Below are 15,706 nucleotides of genomic sequence, written 5' to 3' on the forward strand. Positions count from 1 at the left end.
CCTCACCGCCCCGTGGGGGGGCCATTCATTTCCTTGACTCAATTCCATTTTATAGATTCCTAGATATCTCTGGATATATCTCAATTGATTCGAGATGACCACTCTCATTCCCCGTGACCCCTATACACAGGATGAGCTCGCTCGCCTGTACCCGGCAGCTCTGAAGCTGCAGCTCGTGCAAGTGGTAAGTGTTTTAGTCCCCACATCGACCAAGATGCAACATAGCTAACCACTACAGTTCCTTCGTCATGGTGAGAGATTCAGTTACAATGCTATCTCTGAGAGTATTTCTAATTGTTCCTAGGCGAACGCACACCCGTCTCTTCGCGATTCACAAATGTATGCCACAATTGACAACCCCCATTCCCTTAAACCCGCTCTCCGACGGTTTCCGCTAACACCTCCGAAAGACAGGCCTAAGTCCATGTACGCTAATCTTCTAATATCGATATCGGCCGATCATATGCTAACATTTTCCCTTGATAAGACTGGCCGTATTGCGGCGTCGCAAGACGTATGGTGCAGATGGCATCGAGCAGCAAAGATCTCTCTGAATGGAACGGGTTCCAATGGCGCCGGAGAATGGAGTCATTCGGGAATAATGACCAGTCGGTGATCGCAACAGCACCGGGAGGACCAGTCGAGGCGATGTGGTAAGTTGCCGTGGAGCTCTGATAGACACGTAAACAGGAGCTAAATCATGCCATTTGAAGCTTGCATGGCGAGCTCACAGATAAGGGCCGTGAGACGACATATGCGCTCGGACAACGACTGCGCCATCTATACGTCGACCAGCTCGGGTTCATGCCCCAGATCAAGAGCGATTCCGAGGATATGTATCTGCGCGCGACGCCGATCCCCCGCGCTCTGGAGTCGCTCCAGGAAGCCTTTTGGGGCATGTACCCGGCTAGCGCGCGCACGCTCGACTTCCCACCGCCGGTGATTGTGGCCCGCCAGGTTAATGAGGAGACGCTATTCCCCAACGAGGGGAATTGTAAACGATTCCGACAGCTGTCACGGCTTTTTGCCGACCGCGCCGCTGCACGATGTATGGGCTTATCAGTAGGATATCAAGATAAGGGTTACGGCTAATGATTTTCATGCAGGGAACGACTCTGAACAAATGGCGTACTTGAACAGCCTCTGGTCAAAGCATATGCCCGAAGAATCCCCTAAGGTTGCCGTCGATGCCCACCCTCGTCTTTCTGGAATCATGGACACTATCAACGCAACCGATGCCCATGGCCCAGGCACTAAGCTCCCATCCGAGTTCTATGACAAGAAGGGTCGTGCTGTCGTGGACCGGATTGCGGTCGAGGAGTGGTTTGCTGGCTACGGCGAGAGCAGCGAGTACCGTAAGCTGGGCATTGGTGCTCTCATGGGTGACGTGGTTGACCGCATGGTCAGCACTGCGGTGGAAGGTGGCTGGCGCAGTGAGACCGCTGCGTCCGGGTCAGGAAACCCAGAGACCGGCAAAGCCATCAAGTTTGCTATGAGCGGCTGCCACGACACCACCCTGGCAGCGATTTTGTCCAGTGTTGGTGGATTCCAGAACCAGTCATGGCCTCCATTTACTTCCTCTGTTGCAGTTGAGCTCTTCTCCCAAGCTCCCCGCTCCGATTCCGACGCTGGGATCATGCTCGAGGAGTTCTCCAACCCACCCGTCGCATCCAAGAAGCCTGGAGTCCTCTCCCAGCTGTTCGGCAAGTCCGCACCGAAGCAACCTGCCACCTCCGATACTGCACGCGCACGTCTCGAATCCCTCTCCGAAGGCGCTCGCGAGTCTCTCCAGAAGCACTATGTCCGTATTCGCTACAATGACCAACCGGTCCTTATCCCCGGTTGTGCTGCTAAGCCTGAGAACCACCTTCCTGGCGATGAGACATTCTGCACCTTGGATGCCTTCAAGGAGATTGTCGATAAGTTCACGCCCAAGGACTGGCAAATCGAGTGCGTAGCGAACCTTGGCGCAGGGCTCCACGGCCCAGACGATCGTGCGAAAGCCCCGGCTGGCTTCTAGACATTCTATAGACTGTAATGCTGTTATTTTTAATTGCAAATATCCTTTTTTCCCCGTGTATCCTCATATGCTGTGCATTGTGTTTATTAAGAATGAGGAGTAGAGAGGTATAGTCGGAGGTATACATTAGTAGGTATCTTAGCTGCTCTTCGCCTTGGCCTCTTGATCCGCTCTGATTGCCTTCAGCTTCATCACAGCAATCTTCATCAACATCCCGCGCGGTAGATACTCAAACGACAAGCCCTGCAACCAATGCCAGAAATAAGCCCATACAATCTCCTGCCCACAACCAACCCGATCCAAGGCAGCAGCAGCCAGCACTCTGGCCTCGGGAATAAACAAGCTGCTTTTAACATCATACCCAGAGGTTCTGACTTCCGCAACTCGCAGCCCCATAACCTCAACCTTCTTCCCTTCGGCAGCAAACTCCGCGCGCAGCGACTTCGTAAAGGAATCGACAAATCCCTTGGTCGAGCTATAAATACTTATATACGGCAAACCAAACGCCGCAAGCGAAGAAACATTCATCACAAGACCAGGCGCATTCTCTTCCAACTGTGCCGCGAGAACACGCGTAATCTGAATAGCGAACGTCGCATTCCGCGAAACCGTCGCCTGCACATCCTCGAAGGTATATTCCTTAAGGAGTGTTGACGGCTTCGTCTCACCACCAACATTATTAATAAGAACAGTCAATCTGCCAGTATCACCCTGGGAATCGGACCCAGCAGTGCTATTACAGCGACGAATAATATCGCGGACCTCGGCATCGACGTCATCGATATCGGCAGTTAGATTCTGCGCATCGCGCACAAGCACAGCAACACAGACTTCAGGGAAGAGAGTCTGTAATTCGCGACGACGACGGTCGAGTTTCTCGGCATTCCGGCCGTGTAGAATAACATTGAACCCGTGCGCGCAGAGCTCCTGGCCGAAGCCGAAACCTATTCCGTCTGTTGCGCCGGTGACGAGGGCCCAGTTTGTTTTTGTGGAATTGTAGCGTTGGAGGGTACTGGGGAGGAGGTAGGTTGTTGCTTGGCGTGTTAGGGAGAAGGCTGTTTTTCCCAGGGCGAAGAGGCCGAAGTAGGCTAGGGGTTTGGTGTATGTTCCCAGGAGGTCGGTCATTTTGGGGGTGGTTGGAGTGGTTGGAGTGGGGTTTTGGTTTTTTTTTTTTTTTTTTTGGATGGGGTTATGATATTAATGGATGTTCGATGTGTGGTAATTTATAGATGAGGTTATTTTTTAGTTCTGTAGTCTTTTCTGTCAGTTGTCAGTGTAACCCCTATATTTATAGGTTCGAGGTTGATGTTGTGTCATTCTTCGATCGGCGATTTGGCAGGTCATCGGCCCGCCCTTCCAGCCGAGCGCCGATTGAAATTGGAGTAGGTTGGAGGTTATATCGGAGGTTATAGCTGCGTGAATGAATTAATATTACAATAATTGAAACTTTATCTTATTAATGTTATTTCATGTGGATTATCTCGAGATCCAACCTTAGAAATATGCCATTTATCCAATCCCAGCTCTATATCCTGGTCTAACCCTAGTTCCACTGCTACTTCTCAGCCCTCTGCATCTAGGACAAGGACTTCATCATCATGAAAGTGCTCGACATCATCGACCTCTTCTTCGGCCATGCTATCATCGTCCATTCCCTCCAGCGATACCTCCAACCACTCCTGCTTCGGCTTTTTCGCAGATCGAGTAGCGCAGACCATCTGCCACGTAGTGTGTTTCTCCAACTTAGCTGTATCGACAGTCTTTGATCGAAATGTTTTGAAGACGAGTTTCTTCACCCGCAACGCAAAGATCTGCTCCCCAGGTGCAAGGTAGGTTTGTCCACTTCGGTTCTCAGCCGTATTTTCACCCGCAACTTGTACATCAACCCCTGGCATGCCAAGCACCTCACTGGGGATCCCGCCAGAAGCCAAGAACGAAGAGTGGCTTTCCTTCCCCCCTGCGGCTCTCGCATCAAGAAAGGTTACGTACCCCACTACAAAATGCACGTCCAATCCATCCTCGATCTGCTCCTGCAGCCATGCCTTGACGGCGTCGTCTTGACAAAGTTGTTGGAAGAACGCTTTCGGTTGCCGCAGGGTATGAATATTCCCTTTGGCGGAATCAAGGGAGCTGTTATCGGCGCTGCCTTGTACTGCGGAAGCTCGGAGAATTCGCGACAGAGACGCGGTGAGCTGGGTGTTGTGCTTCGTTTGGAAGAAAGCGCGAAAGTCGGAGATGGGTTTGACAGTATAGTCTTTATTAAGCACCAAAGACAAATCGCAGTCTCGAGTGTCAAGTTCCGGATCGGCGATGTTGGGGATTAGGTTACCTAGCTTGATCTCGGCAGGAGAGAGGAAGGGAGTGCGGAAAATGTATTGGTTGCGCATGATGATGCTCTAGAACCGACAAAATGGTCGTTGGGGAGCACAGGTCTACAGTATGGACAGAGAACCTTTTCCAGTTATTGGAACATTGTCAGGTTTGCTTCCTTGAGGCGGGGTAGACGTGGGGGTAGCCTCATTTGTGGCTATGTTTTGGTAGCCGGAAGAGGCGTGATCCATTAGCGCGTTCTAAAAGCTGACTGCAGCAACACGGTCGTGATCTTTCCGCGCAACCTCCTGAGCGTTCATCCACGGTTTCAGCTGCATATTACATTTCGTTGACCGTCAGAATGGCAGAGCAGTTGAATGGAGTACTTGATGGAGTGACGGCTGCTTTGGATGCCATTATGAGCCACCCCTTCAATCGACCGGATGCGCTGTGCACCTTGGCTGATCTCATCTTTTATACATACGACGGCGATGCAGATGACTTGGACAGTTCAAGCGGCACGGACACTTCAGTCATTTCAGACTGGAGCAGCTCCGACAGCTCTGACAGCTCCGACAGCCCTAGTAAACCAGACGACTCCAACGGCTCCAATGAATCAGACAGTTTCGATTGTTCTGACAGCTCTGACAGCTCTGGTAAATCAGACAACTGCAACAGCTCCAATAAATCAGACAGGTTCAATTGCTCCGACGGCTCCAATAAACCGGAGAGTTCCAATTGCTCCAATAAATCAGACATCTCAGACAACACGCACGGCCAGAACGCGGAAGACGAGAGCAAAAATAGAAAGCCCAGAATATACAAAAGGTTCGCGGTCAAGGACCTGAAAACTGCAATCCAGATGCTGCTGGAAGCACTGAAAACGGGCACCAAATATAGTGAAAGGGAATACACTATATCTGCTTATCGGTGCTATGTTCTTGTAACCAAATATGTTGGGTGGCATACTTCAGCAAAAAAGGGGCGAAAACTATTGCAAGGGTTGCTGGACAAAATTCCAAGAGAGGACTCGCAGTCTGACCTGGAAGCCCTACTGGATGCGACAAATCGTTTTGATGTGAGATACAGTGATGACTCGAGTGACTCAAGTGACTCAAGTGACCTGGATGGCTCGTCGAATGACTCGAATAAGTCAGATGATTCATCGAATGACTCGATCCGCTCGCTTCGCCCGTGGACCAACTCGGGTGACACGAATGACTCGAATAGCCCAAGTGAGAAAGAGAAGGGGTATATGTCTGATAGCATTTCGGAGATTTTCACACGGCCATCGCCGCCTAGCTGGACTTGGAAGGAAGAAGCCTTTGAATCAATACAGGAAGGGTTGAGACATACTCCAATCACTCGGTCCGATCGCACTGGCCTTCTCAAGCACCTCCGCAGCCATTTAACTCGTCATAGACTGGCCAAGCATACAATCCATAAGCAGGACAAATGGATCGATACTCTACGTGAACGCGCAAACGGCCTTAGAGATCAGCATGGACAGGCGAAGTGTTTGAGTGAGTTGGCAGAACTTGTTCACTTGAGATTTGAGGCAGCATTGGAAGCAAGTGACGAGTTAGATGGCGAAGAAAAGCCAGATCGCTATCTAAACGAAGCGGTAGAACTTGCGCAAGATGCTTTACTGGGACTTTCCGCGCATACTGCTAGCCGGGCAGATTATATTTATGATCTTGCTGAGCTCTTGTATGCTCGATACCGAGCCCTTGGGTCCGTTGATGACCTCACCGTGGCAATTCAGTGGTCTCGTGAGGCATTAAATGTGGCCTCACAAGAATCTAGACCCAAATCTTGCTTTTCATATGCCGCTGGTTGTCTGCTCTTTGTTAGATGGAGCGAATCTGGAGACTTGGGCGATTTACACGAAGCTCTCCGGTTGATCGAAAATGCGTTAAGTGGGGACCGAGACAGAGTACAACACGCGCTATATGCGGATACACTGCGGAATTGTATAATGGCTAGGTTTGAGAACAGCGAGAAAACCGAAGGTCTGGAGGCAGCCATGCTGGAGTACCTGGCAATGGATACGGTACATTTGAAAATTCGTCCGAGATTGAAGATTCTACCCCAAGTTCAGATATATGCAACGAGCCTACCACGAGACAGTTCGCCGCAACCCTGCAATTCCAAAGTATGTCTTTTTCAAGGCCGTGACAGAACACCTACCCCGGAAGACAACATTGCTTCGTGGAACGATCAAACCCAGTCAAACTATCTCGCTTCGCAGTGGGTAAAGGACGATACAGAGGAATCTGAGTACGATGAACGTCTACGCAAGCGCTTGAAGCGATTAGAAAAAAGATCGAGCCTTCCGCCCGGTGAAAAGCTCTCCAAATGGGCAATTCCAGAACAAAAACAGCAACGGCCGTACATCAGTGTAGCCATCACCTCAGAATACGACGCAGATGACGAATCAAGAACACCAGTAACACAGGCGAAAAGGACCAAGAAGCTGTGGAAAGCGTCGACAGGTAATATAAATCAGCCACACTCGAAAGACTCAATGCTCGCACAATTCGGGGCAAGGAAGCCATTGAACACACCGTATATGGTTGTTGCTCCTCGTCCCCTTGGAAGCGCAAGAATGCTGCACTCTCTGGCGCGAGACCTTACAGAAGCTTATAAAAGAGAAGGATCCCGGGAAAAGCTCATGGCAGCCATAGATATTTACAGAGAGTTGCTACGAGCTCTTCCCGTCGCGGACCTGCATGGGAGAAAAGTGCGAGTGGAATTGAGCCGTTGTCTCTTCTACCGATTTAAACTTCTCGATGTACATTGGGATTTGGTCGAAGCGCGCTACCATCTTTCCACGATCATTCTGTACGATGCGCAATGTGACCCATACCACCTGCATCTTCTCGGGACGTATCTCATGAAAACCCGTACTGTTATAAAATTGGTCCTCACGTTGAGTAAGGCTGTCGTTGAGGCAACATCGAGGGCAGATATGCATATGCCTCTGTATCTTGGCGGTCTTGCAAACGCCTTCCATTTTCGACATCAGGAATACCGGGGGGCTGTCGATCTGGAAGTTGCTTTTCTGGCTCGGCAGCATGTTGCCCTCTCGCCAACGACAACGCCCATGGATGCAGCAGATGCTCTGCGAGCCTGTGTGAAATACCGCCAGGGCTGCAGTATTGAGCAGAAGCAATATTTGTCCATCCACAAAGCCGCAATCCGAGCCGCCGAGCTCGCACTCGAGACGTCAGAAATCAACAACCCACAAACTGGAAAGTTGATGTGGCGTATCGCTAAACTTTCTAGCAATCGATTCAAATTTTCCGACAGCAAGAGTGACCAGAATCGTGCCATTCATTTCTATATGCATGTCCCGTGCTCTGTAAACCTATCCACTGTTCAGCGGATTTTTGCGGGTATCTGGGCGTCTGAACACTACGTCAGGAAGAAGAACTGGTCTAGCGCAAGGAGAATGCTGGAAACGACCGTGAGGCTGTTGGCGGATCTTCCCTTTACATTTAGACAAGCGATCGACCTTCCAACCGTGACCCTCCATAAAATCAGTGAAATTTCTATAAAAGCAGCAGCGGCTATTCTGCAGGATGGCGGTATTGCATGCGATGCCCTTCTAGTTCTAGAAACTGGACGTGGTTTTATCTCGGGCCAGATCATCGATTCGCGCAGTGATATCTCGACTCTCAAGCGAATTAATCACGAAATATACGATCATTACAGAATTATTCGAGGGCGGACTGCGCTATCAGAGCCAAAGAGCTATCATGGCTTCGCCCAACTCAACGAAGGCAAGCTAAGCATCAAGCGCTACAGAAATCAGCTAAATTTGGCCCTCTTGCAACACCATATCAGGGACCACGAGGGATTTGAGACATTTTGCCTCCCGCCCTCCCCAGCTGAACTCGTCAAACTGTCTTCTCGCGGGCCAATAGTTGTTTTTAATGTCGTTAAATATCGCAGTGATGCTCTTCTGGTCACTCAACACGACGGTGTGACTTCTCTTTCCCTCCCAGATCTCAAAGAGACTGAACTGGAGGAATATGCTAGAAAACTTATGGGGTCTGGAAAGATAACTTCTGGGTTACCTTCCACTAAAAGTTTGAGGCAACAGAGGCTGAAAGGAATGCTAGAGTGGCTCTGGAATGTTGCAGTTCGTCCTGTACTGCAGCAACTGAGGCTACTCACCCCGGAAGGCCCTCTCCCGCATATCTGGTGGGTGACCAGTGGACCGATGGGAATGATGCCTCTTCATGCAGCAGGCAATGCAGCACACACGACCACCGACTATGTCGTATCCAGCTACATTCCGACACTGAAGTCATTACACTATGCCCGCGAGCGCAATTTGCAACCTCTTCTCAGCAGTACCCTAAATATGCTGATAGCTGCCATGCCACAAACTCCGAACATGCCCCCTCTTGCGACTGAAAAGGAAGTAGAGGTAATCACACAGGTTTTCGATGACCGAGCATCAATAACTACTCTCATTCAGCCTACCAAGTCCCAGGTACTGCAGAGTATGGAGCAGAGTCATATAGTGCATCTGGCATGTCATGGGCGAGTCCATATATCCCCAAAGTGGTCCCATCTCATTCTCAATCCCTCCGAAGACCCATCAAGCTTCAAATCAGAAGAGCTTACGATCGAGGAATTAGTCGGGTTACGCCGTGAACCGGCGCTCATCGCATACTTGTCGGCTTGCTCGACTGCAGAGATGGTGGACATTGGAACAGAGGACGAGATCACACATCTCGCCCATGCATTTCAGCTGGTGGGTTTCCCTCACGTGGTGGGCACCCTGTGGGAGACTGACGACCGATGCGCCATTGAGGTGGCGGAAACATTCTACAAAACACTCACCGAACAGCTGCAGAAATGCGGAGAATCTATCGGCCATGAAGTGGTCTCTTATGCTCTCCATGTAGCAGTATGCAGGTTGAAGAAGAAGAAACCGGGCAATGTGCTGGGGTGGGCACCCTTTGTCCATATTGGAGCGTAGCCCTGACATAGAAATCACCATCATCACCCTTCAATATCTACAATACTTCCTCAAAAAGCCACCTGCTGAATAGGTCTATCAGTCATAATACCCTGAACCATCTATTGGCGACTATTGCCAGGCGGCATTAATTTAGAACCACTCTCACTTTACAAGTAGAAACAAATTAACTATATAGTTGAAGATAAAGCCGGGTTAAGGGTTTAAGAAAGAGATATAATCTGATCTTTATAGGGTTTAAGATTAATGGTTGGTCGTACTATTATAAAGTTGATTAGTTAATTATGTAGTCAAAGGTTATATGTAGAAAAGATAGAATATAATTTTTTACCGCATATATCTAAAAAGACATCTAAAAAGCATTTAAAAAGATAGCTTGAAAGACATCTCAAAAGACATCTAAAATGAATATAACAAGGCCGTATAAGCGGCTGATCGCAATTCTTCTCTTGTATATGCCTCCGGCGATGAATGAAGCGGTGAGGTAATATCCAATGAGAGAATTATGAACCGATGGCATACTTAGTCGCCCGTACCATCCCCAGAAGCACCACCGTTAGCGCCCTCAAAAAGCGCCGGCTCAATTTCGGTGAATTATAGACCGCTTTTGACACCGCTCTATACCGTGTACTGTAAATTGAAGATCAGTTTAGGTACTTTGTTTATTAAGATCTCTGTTATAGTAATTCACGTATTTTAATTTCTGCCAATCTAAAATAAGGCATAATTCAGGCATATTCAGGCATATTCAGGCATATTCAGGCATCAAACCCGAAAAATCAAGCAGTCTCAAATTGATTTACAACAATTTTAAAACATCTCCTCAACCGGAGAGTTCAATTGTTGGAAGTAACTGGATGAAAGATATCCTGCAATTATTTATGAAGGTCAAATCAGTCGTTTTCGGCGTCAATCCCACAGGTCTTCATGTTCTATTTGTAAAAATGTCTAATCTCTTCACACATAGAAATGAAGCCATATTTATGTTTTCCTCCCTTTTATTATTAAACATTGCTTTCTGTGATAGAAGGAAATAGATAGAAGATAGTTGATGGGCAGTGGTAGCGTAAAACGTTAGGTTCTTCTCGATTCTATGGTTCGTATATAGGTTTAGAGGATGAATATATATTAGAAGTAGTCTGAATTGCAATGCTTTCTTATAACAAATTAACTTGGATTTTCAACACAGCCTTGGAAGAAACCAACCAAAACCCAATCACAAGCCCTCTAATACCGATTTTCAAAACCAATGTCGTCAAATGAGGACCGTGAAAGTCAACGGCGCCAGCCAGGTACCTTGCGGACGATTCACGCTGGCCACTTATAACACAGCAATTACCATCGTCATTTCAAATCATACACTTCATTGGACAAGCTATGGCTCCACTGGTATAGTATCAACCTTGGAGGACCTGTATTGACATTTGTACTACATCAGAAATGCAACCGGCAGCGTTAGAGCGTTAGGGCGTGAGGAACTTGGAGACGGTGGCCTGGGAGAGAAGATGCTATATAATGTGATACTGTAGAACTCCTAGAGGTTTAGCCTATATTTCTTCTCTTTCTTCTTTCTTGCTTTGTATAACCAACCCCAAAAGTTACCCACATTCACTATGGTCATTGATTCCGGAAGAGACTCGGTTTCTTACAATGTCCCGGCTCCCGTGGAGGAAAAGCCCAAGACACGGCAGATGCCTGTCACCTTGCTTTCAGGCTTCCTGGTATGAAACAACAGCAATTGTATCAACTTTTGAATCATGTCCAGGGATTCTGACACCCATGTATAGGGAAGCGGCAAGACAACACTCCTCAAACACATCCTCAAGTCCCCTGATCATGGGTTACGGGTTGCTGTCATCGTCAACGATATGAGCCAGTGAGTTTCACATTGAACGGAGAACATAGGATGTAAGCTAATTGCTTCGTTCCATTAGGCTGAACATCGACGCTACCCTCATCCAAAACCACAAAGTCTCACAGACAACTGAGAAGCTCATCCGACTTCAAAATGGATGCATCTGCTGCACTCTTCGTGGAGACTTGCTGGCTGAACTGGCAGCTTTGACCAAACGAAATGAAGTTGACTATGTCATCATTGAATCAACTGGTATCAGCGAGCCTATGCAAGTGGCTGAGACTTTCACGGCTGAGTTTAGTTCGGCTATGCTGGAGGCTGAAGATCAGATTGCCAATGACGATGTCGACGCAAAGAAGATCCTGAACGAAATGTATTGTCTCTCCACCACACACATCTTCTCTTATGCTGAACTTCCTGACGTGTCTTGACATAGTGTGGAACTAGGTGGCTTGCACACAATGGCTCGGTTAGACACTACTGTCACCGTGATTGATGCCTTCAACTTGCTTTCCAGCTTCGACACAGCAGAGTTCCTCTCTGACCGCTATGGGAAAGAAGAGATCATCCCTGAGGACGAGCGCACAATATCTGATCTCATGGTGGATCAGATTGAGTTCGCTGATGTGTTGATTCTCAACAAGGTCGAGACAGTTGACCAAGCAACACGCGATAAGCTCATGCATTTGCTGAAGCTATTGAACCCCGTCGCAAAGATCATCGAGTCAAGTTACTCTCAAATAGATGTCCGGGAAATCATCAACACAAACAAATTTGATTTTATCCGTGCTGCTTCTGGGCCCGGGTGGCTGCAGAGTCTACACGAAATGACGATACAGACGACAGGCAACGGGGACCGGATGGCACCGAAACCAGAGACCTTGGAGTAAGTTTGCCAGTTCTTTATTTGTGAATAATTTACTCACCGATGTAGGTACGGTATCAACAACTTCGTATACACTGCTCGTCGACCCTTCCATTCGCGCCGCCTCTTCGCTCTTCTCAACGACAAGTTCATTATTCTCCAGAACAATGAAGTGGAAGAAGAAGAAGGTGACGAGGAAGATGAGGAAAACGAGGAAAACGAAGATGCAATGGATACAGACTCCGACTCCGGGTCAGTGGAAGACTTTGAGCAGCCTGACCCGGCGGTCATTCTGAACAACAAACGTACCAACCCGGCCTTTGGTCCGGTTCTCCGCTCCAAGGGCTTCTTCTGGCTCACAACCAGGCCTTGGCAATTTGGCGAATGGAGTCAAGCAGGCGGTATGCTGACTCTTGGATGCGGTGGACCTTGGTTTGCTGAAGTCCCCGATGCGGATTGGCCAGAAGACGACGATGTGCGGGAATCCATCCAGAATGATTTCCAAGGTCCCTGGGGTGATCGTCGTCAGGAACTAGTGTTTATCGGAGAAGGTATTGACACCGTCAAGATCAGTGCTTTATTGGATGAATGCCTTCTGGATGATAAGGATATGAAGAAGTGGGAGAAGGTGATGAAGAACAAGAAAATGAGCAGAGACGAGAAGTCCGATAAGTTAGCAAAAATGTGGGAAGATGGTTGGGAAGAGTGGCCTGCACTCGAAGCCGATGAAGAGGAAGAAGAAGAAGAGGAAGAGAAGCAGGATCAGGGGAAGCACCGAATCAGCGATTATCTGGGTCATCAGCATGGGACTAAACATGCTCATGGACACAGCCGCCGGATGGTTGCCGCATGAACTTGTCGAGGTTAATGATAAAAAAAAGTTATTCCTATTCAATTCCATCAATGTGTTTAAGGGTCAACCCTCAATTCTTGAGTAGTCCATTGAGCCATCTGCTGCGGCCTTGGCAAAGCATCATAAATGGAGTTAGAACATAAGAGGTTGATAGCCCCGGATGAGGCGGTAATATAGTGGCAGAATACAACAGGCGGTCTGTGACAGATTAGAACCGATAAGATAGAAGCTCAAAGATAACGGCTCCTTGGTCCTGCTCTTCCTCTTCCCCCGTCCTCTCCTCCTTACCACAATTCCATAAGAAATACTCCTTCAAATCAAAGAAAGCCCTACATATTTTGAACAAACTCTTTTAGATTACTTGCCGCGCTATCGTGCGCGTTGCATATCCGGCCCGACCGCGCTTCGTCTCGCTTCCTAGCTCCGAGCTACTCCAACCCCCGCACTCCTCGGACAGCACAACGGTTACCCAACGATCGCCTCAACCCACCCTGCTCCGCCGTGAATTGAATTTCCCAACCCTGAGACAATGATACAGGCCTGACTGCAGACATCCGACTCTGTACCACCATCCCAGGCAATCTCTGGGAACCTTGCGGCTTCCGTCCTAGGCGAGATTAGCACATGCAGATGTCAACAGTCGCTCTTTGCTGTTAAATTGAGCTCGACCGGTTCCTTTCACCATTCTTCTTCGTGATAACGGAGGAATTTTAACCTTACATTGGCCTGATTATCCCTGTCTAATACAAAATAAATTGCGTAGTAAGTACACCCAACCCATTCTTAATGCATACCCCAGAGTCTAACATCCCATGTCTAGATGTCTGCCCGTTCAATGGAGGTAAGAAACTCTTCTTCCCCCCAAACACATATCCTCGATCCTTCCTCCCTATATTGCCCCGAACTACGGCTGGGTCATTTGGTGAAGCTCGGTTAGTTACCGTGTTTCGCTGCATCCATGCACGGGCCATTGTGAGACAGCTGCTTGGTTCCGGACCCTTTTTGCTATCTCCCAGGGGATGAAGAAGCACCACAGACCTTTCTAGGCAGCCAAATGGGCCCAGAATAGGCAAGCAACATGGAATTCCAATTTTGTTCTGTCACGGCTGCTGTCACAGTGGCCCGTTGCAAGATAATGCCATCTACGGGTCTCCATCTTCAGCCTCGGGCCTTTCCTTGTTAAGGGATAGTAGCCTGGTTGGGTTCGCTGACTGCCCAATGCCTTATTTCTCCCAAACATGTGATGTGTTGATTTATTCCATCCTGCCCCTAGCTCTTGAATCTTCCATCCTGATAACCATAAGCTGTCTCTTGCTTCACCAATCCCAAAATGCATGCCCCTTTTGTTTGATTAAATGTCCGACTCACCGGTAGCCCGCGTGAGGCGGCCTCATGGTCCTTTTATAGGACGTGAGTTTAATTTTTGGAAGCGACGGCGTGAAATTCCGTTCCATAAGACTGAAGCCGAGCTAAGCCTTCTGGATAATTTACAGGGAAACAGCCAAGTGACTGCGCCAACTCGGGCCAAATCGGCCTCCGTGCCTAACACCAAAGGCCCTGATGTTAAACCTCGTCTTCTTCTAATGGGACTCCGCCGGCAAGATTTCTCTACCCCCTCTCACACAGCGGAGGTATTAACTATGTACCAGGAGTGGTAAGTCATCCATTGCTAGTGTGGTATTCCATAAGATGCCGCCGAACGAGACACTCTTCTTGGAGTCTACGACCCGGATCCAGAAGGACTCGATCCAGTAAGTTCCAAAGAAAGAACATGCTCAATGCGATTTCCGCTAACATGGAGTCTGCAGCTCTTTTATGGATTTCCAAGTCTGGGATTTCCCGGGTCAACTCGAATACTTTGAGTCCGCCTTCGACCTCGAGGATATATTCGGCAGCCTGGGCGCTCTGGTTTGGGTGATCGACGCACAGGATGACTACTTGGACTCGGTGGCGCGGCTCAACCGCACCATATTGACTGTCCAGCAATTCTATCCCGGCATCAACATTGAAGTCTTCATCCACAAGGTCGATGGACTGTCAGACGAGTACCGCACCGACACATTCCAGGACATTGTGCAGCGCATCTCCGACGAGCTCAGTGACGCTGGATATGAGAATGCGCCCGTGCACTACTATCTCACTTCCATCTACGATTACTCTGTCTTTGAAGCCTTCAGCAAAGTGATCCAGAAGCTGATCCCCAACTTATCTACACTCGAGAACCTCATCAACACCCTCGCCAACAACTGTGGTTTTGAAAAGACATACCTCTTCGACGTTCTGAGTAAAATTTATATCGCTTCCGACACCCGACCTGTGGACATGGCTTGCTATGAGATGTGCTCTGATTATATCGATGTGATTGTCGATATCTCCGAGTTGTATTCTTGGGATCACCCAGTTCGCAAGCGACTGGGCGACCAAATCCAAGAAGCCGAAAGCCATGTGGTGTTGCATGATCAGACCATGATCCATTTGATGGAGATGAACAAGTAAGTCTCTCAACGAGTGTGTTGATTATATATACTGACCTTCTTCTACAGGTATCTCTGTCTAGTGTCGGTGATTCGCAACCCCGAAGCCAAGGACAAGCGAGGTCTGATTGACATGAACTGTCGTACCTTCCAAGACGCCCTGAACGAAGTTTTCTCGCGTAGCTGGGAAGAAGGGTCCGCGGCCCAAGAAGGGGATTCTGCAACTGCAAACAAATGATGGAAATTAAATGGAGGCAAATTTGACGTTAGAACTAAAAAGCTGGGTGTATTTCTTGTTATGAATTCAAGCCTCTTGTATCTTTAGCGACGAAT

The 15,706-nt window shown here is 48.6% G+C and overlaps 6 protein-coding genes across 6 annotated transcripts; 4 read left to right on the forward strand and 2 right to left on the reverse strand.

The window, feature by feature from the left end:
• Nucleotides 1-94: 94 nt before the first annotated feature.
• On the forward strand, nucleotides 95-2,020 carry N7455_007718 (putative acid phosphatase; the record flags this gene model as incomplete). Its single annotated transcript, XM_040958458.2, has 7 exons — nucleotides 95-184; nucleotides 239-251; nucleotides 305-339; nucleotides 411-426; nucleotides 488-653; nucleotides 714-1,048; nucleotides 1,107-2,020. 7 exons carry the CDS (start codon nucleotides 95-97, stop codon nucleotides 2,018-2,020), a joined length of 1,569 nt encoding a protein of 522 aa, XP_040811148.2.
• A 138-nt stretch (nucleotides 2,021-2,158) lies between these two features.
• On the reverse strand, nucleotides 2,159-3,145 carry N7455_007719 (putative short chain dehydrogenase/reductase; the record flags this gene model as incomplete). The annotated part of the gene is made up of 1 exon (XM_040958503.2): nucleotides 2,159-3,145. The coding sequence occupies one exon, from the start codon at nucleotides 3,143-3,145 to the stop codon at nucleotides 2,159-2,161; it is 987 nt and encodes a 328-aa protein (XP_040811036.2).
• A 437-nt stretch (nucleotides 3,146-3,582) lies between these two features.
• Nucleotides 3,583-4,407, reverse strand: N7455_007720 (uncharacterized protein; the record flags this gene model as incomplete). The annotated part of the gene is made up of 1 exon (XM_065605713.1): nucleotides 3,583-4,407. The coding sequence occupies one exon, from the start codon at nucleotides 4,405-4,407 to the stop codon at nucleotides 3,583-3,585; it is 825 nt and encodes a 274-aa protein (XP_065460662.1).
• A 284-nt stretch (nucleotides 4,408-4,691) lies between these two features.
• Nucleotides 4,692-9,326, forward strand: N7455_007721 (CHAT domain-containing protein; the record flags this gene model as incomplete). Its single annotated transcript, XM_040958524.2, has 1 exon — nucleotides 4,692-9,326. One exon carries the CDS (start codon nucleotides 4,692-4,694, stop codon nucleotides 9,324-9,326), a length of 4,635 nt encoding a protein of 1,544 aa, XP_040811044.2.
• Nucleotides 9,327-10,939: 1,613 nt separating this feature from the next.
• Nucleotides 10,940-12,899, forward strand: N7455_007722 (uncharacterized protein; the record flags this gene model as incomplete). Its single annotated transcript, XM_040958438.2, has 5 exons — nucleotides 10,940-11,047; nucleotides 11,114-11,202; nucleotides 11,261-11,554; nucleotides 11,618-12,067; nucleotides 12,116-12,899. The coding sequence occupies 5 exons, from the start codon at nucleotides 10,940-10,942 to the stop codon at nucleotides 12,897-12,899; spliced, it is 1,725 nt and encodes a 574-aa protein (XP_040811134.2).
• A 1,689-nt stretch (nucleotides 12,900-14,588) lies between these two features.
• On the forward strand, nucleotides 14,589-15,611 carry N7455_007723 (GTR/RAG family Ras-related GTP-binding protein; the record flags this gene model as incomplete). The annotated part of the gene is made up of 3 exons (XM_040958544.2): nucleotides 14,589-14,650; nucleotides 14,708-15,391; nucleotides 15,443-15,611. The coding sequence occupies 3 exons, from the start codon at nucleotides 14,589-14,591 to the stop codon at nucleotides 15,609-15,611; spliced, it is 915 nt and encodes a 304-aa protein (XP_040811025.1).
• Nucleotides 15,612-15,706: the final 95 nt, after the last annotated feature.

The sequence above is a fragment of the Penicillium solitum genome (genome assembly GCF_028829755.1).
Source record: "Penicillium solitum strain IBT 25940 chromosome Unknown utg000005l_segment0_segment0, whole genome shotgun sequence".
Classification (NCBI taxonomy): Eukaryota; Fungi; Ascomycota; class Eurotiomycetes; order Eurotiales; family Aspergillaceae; genus Penicillium; species Penicillium solitum.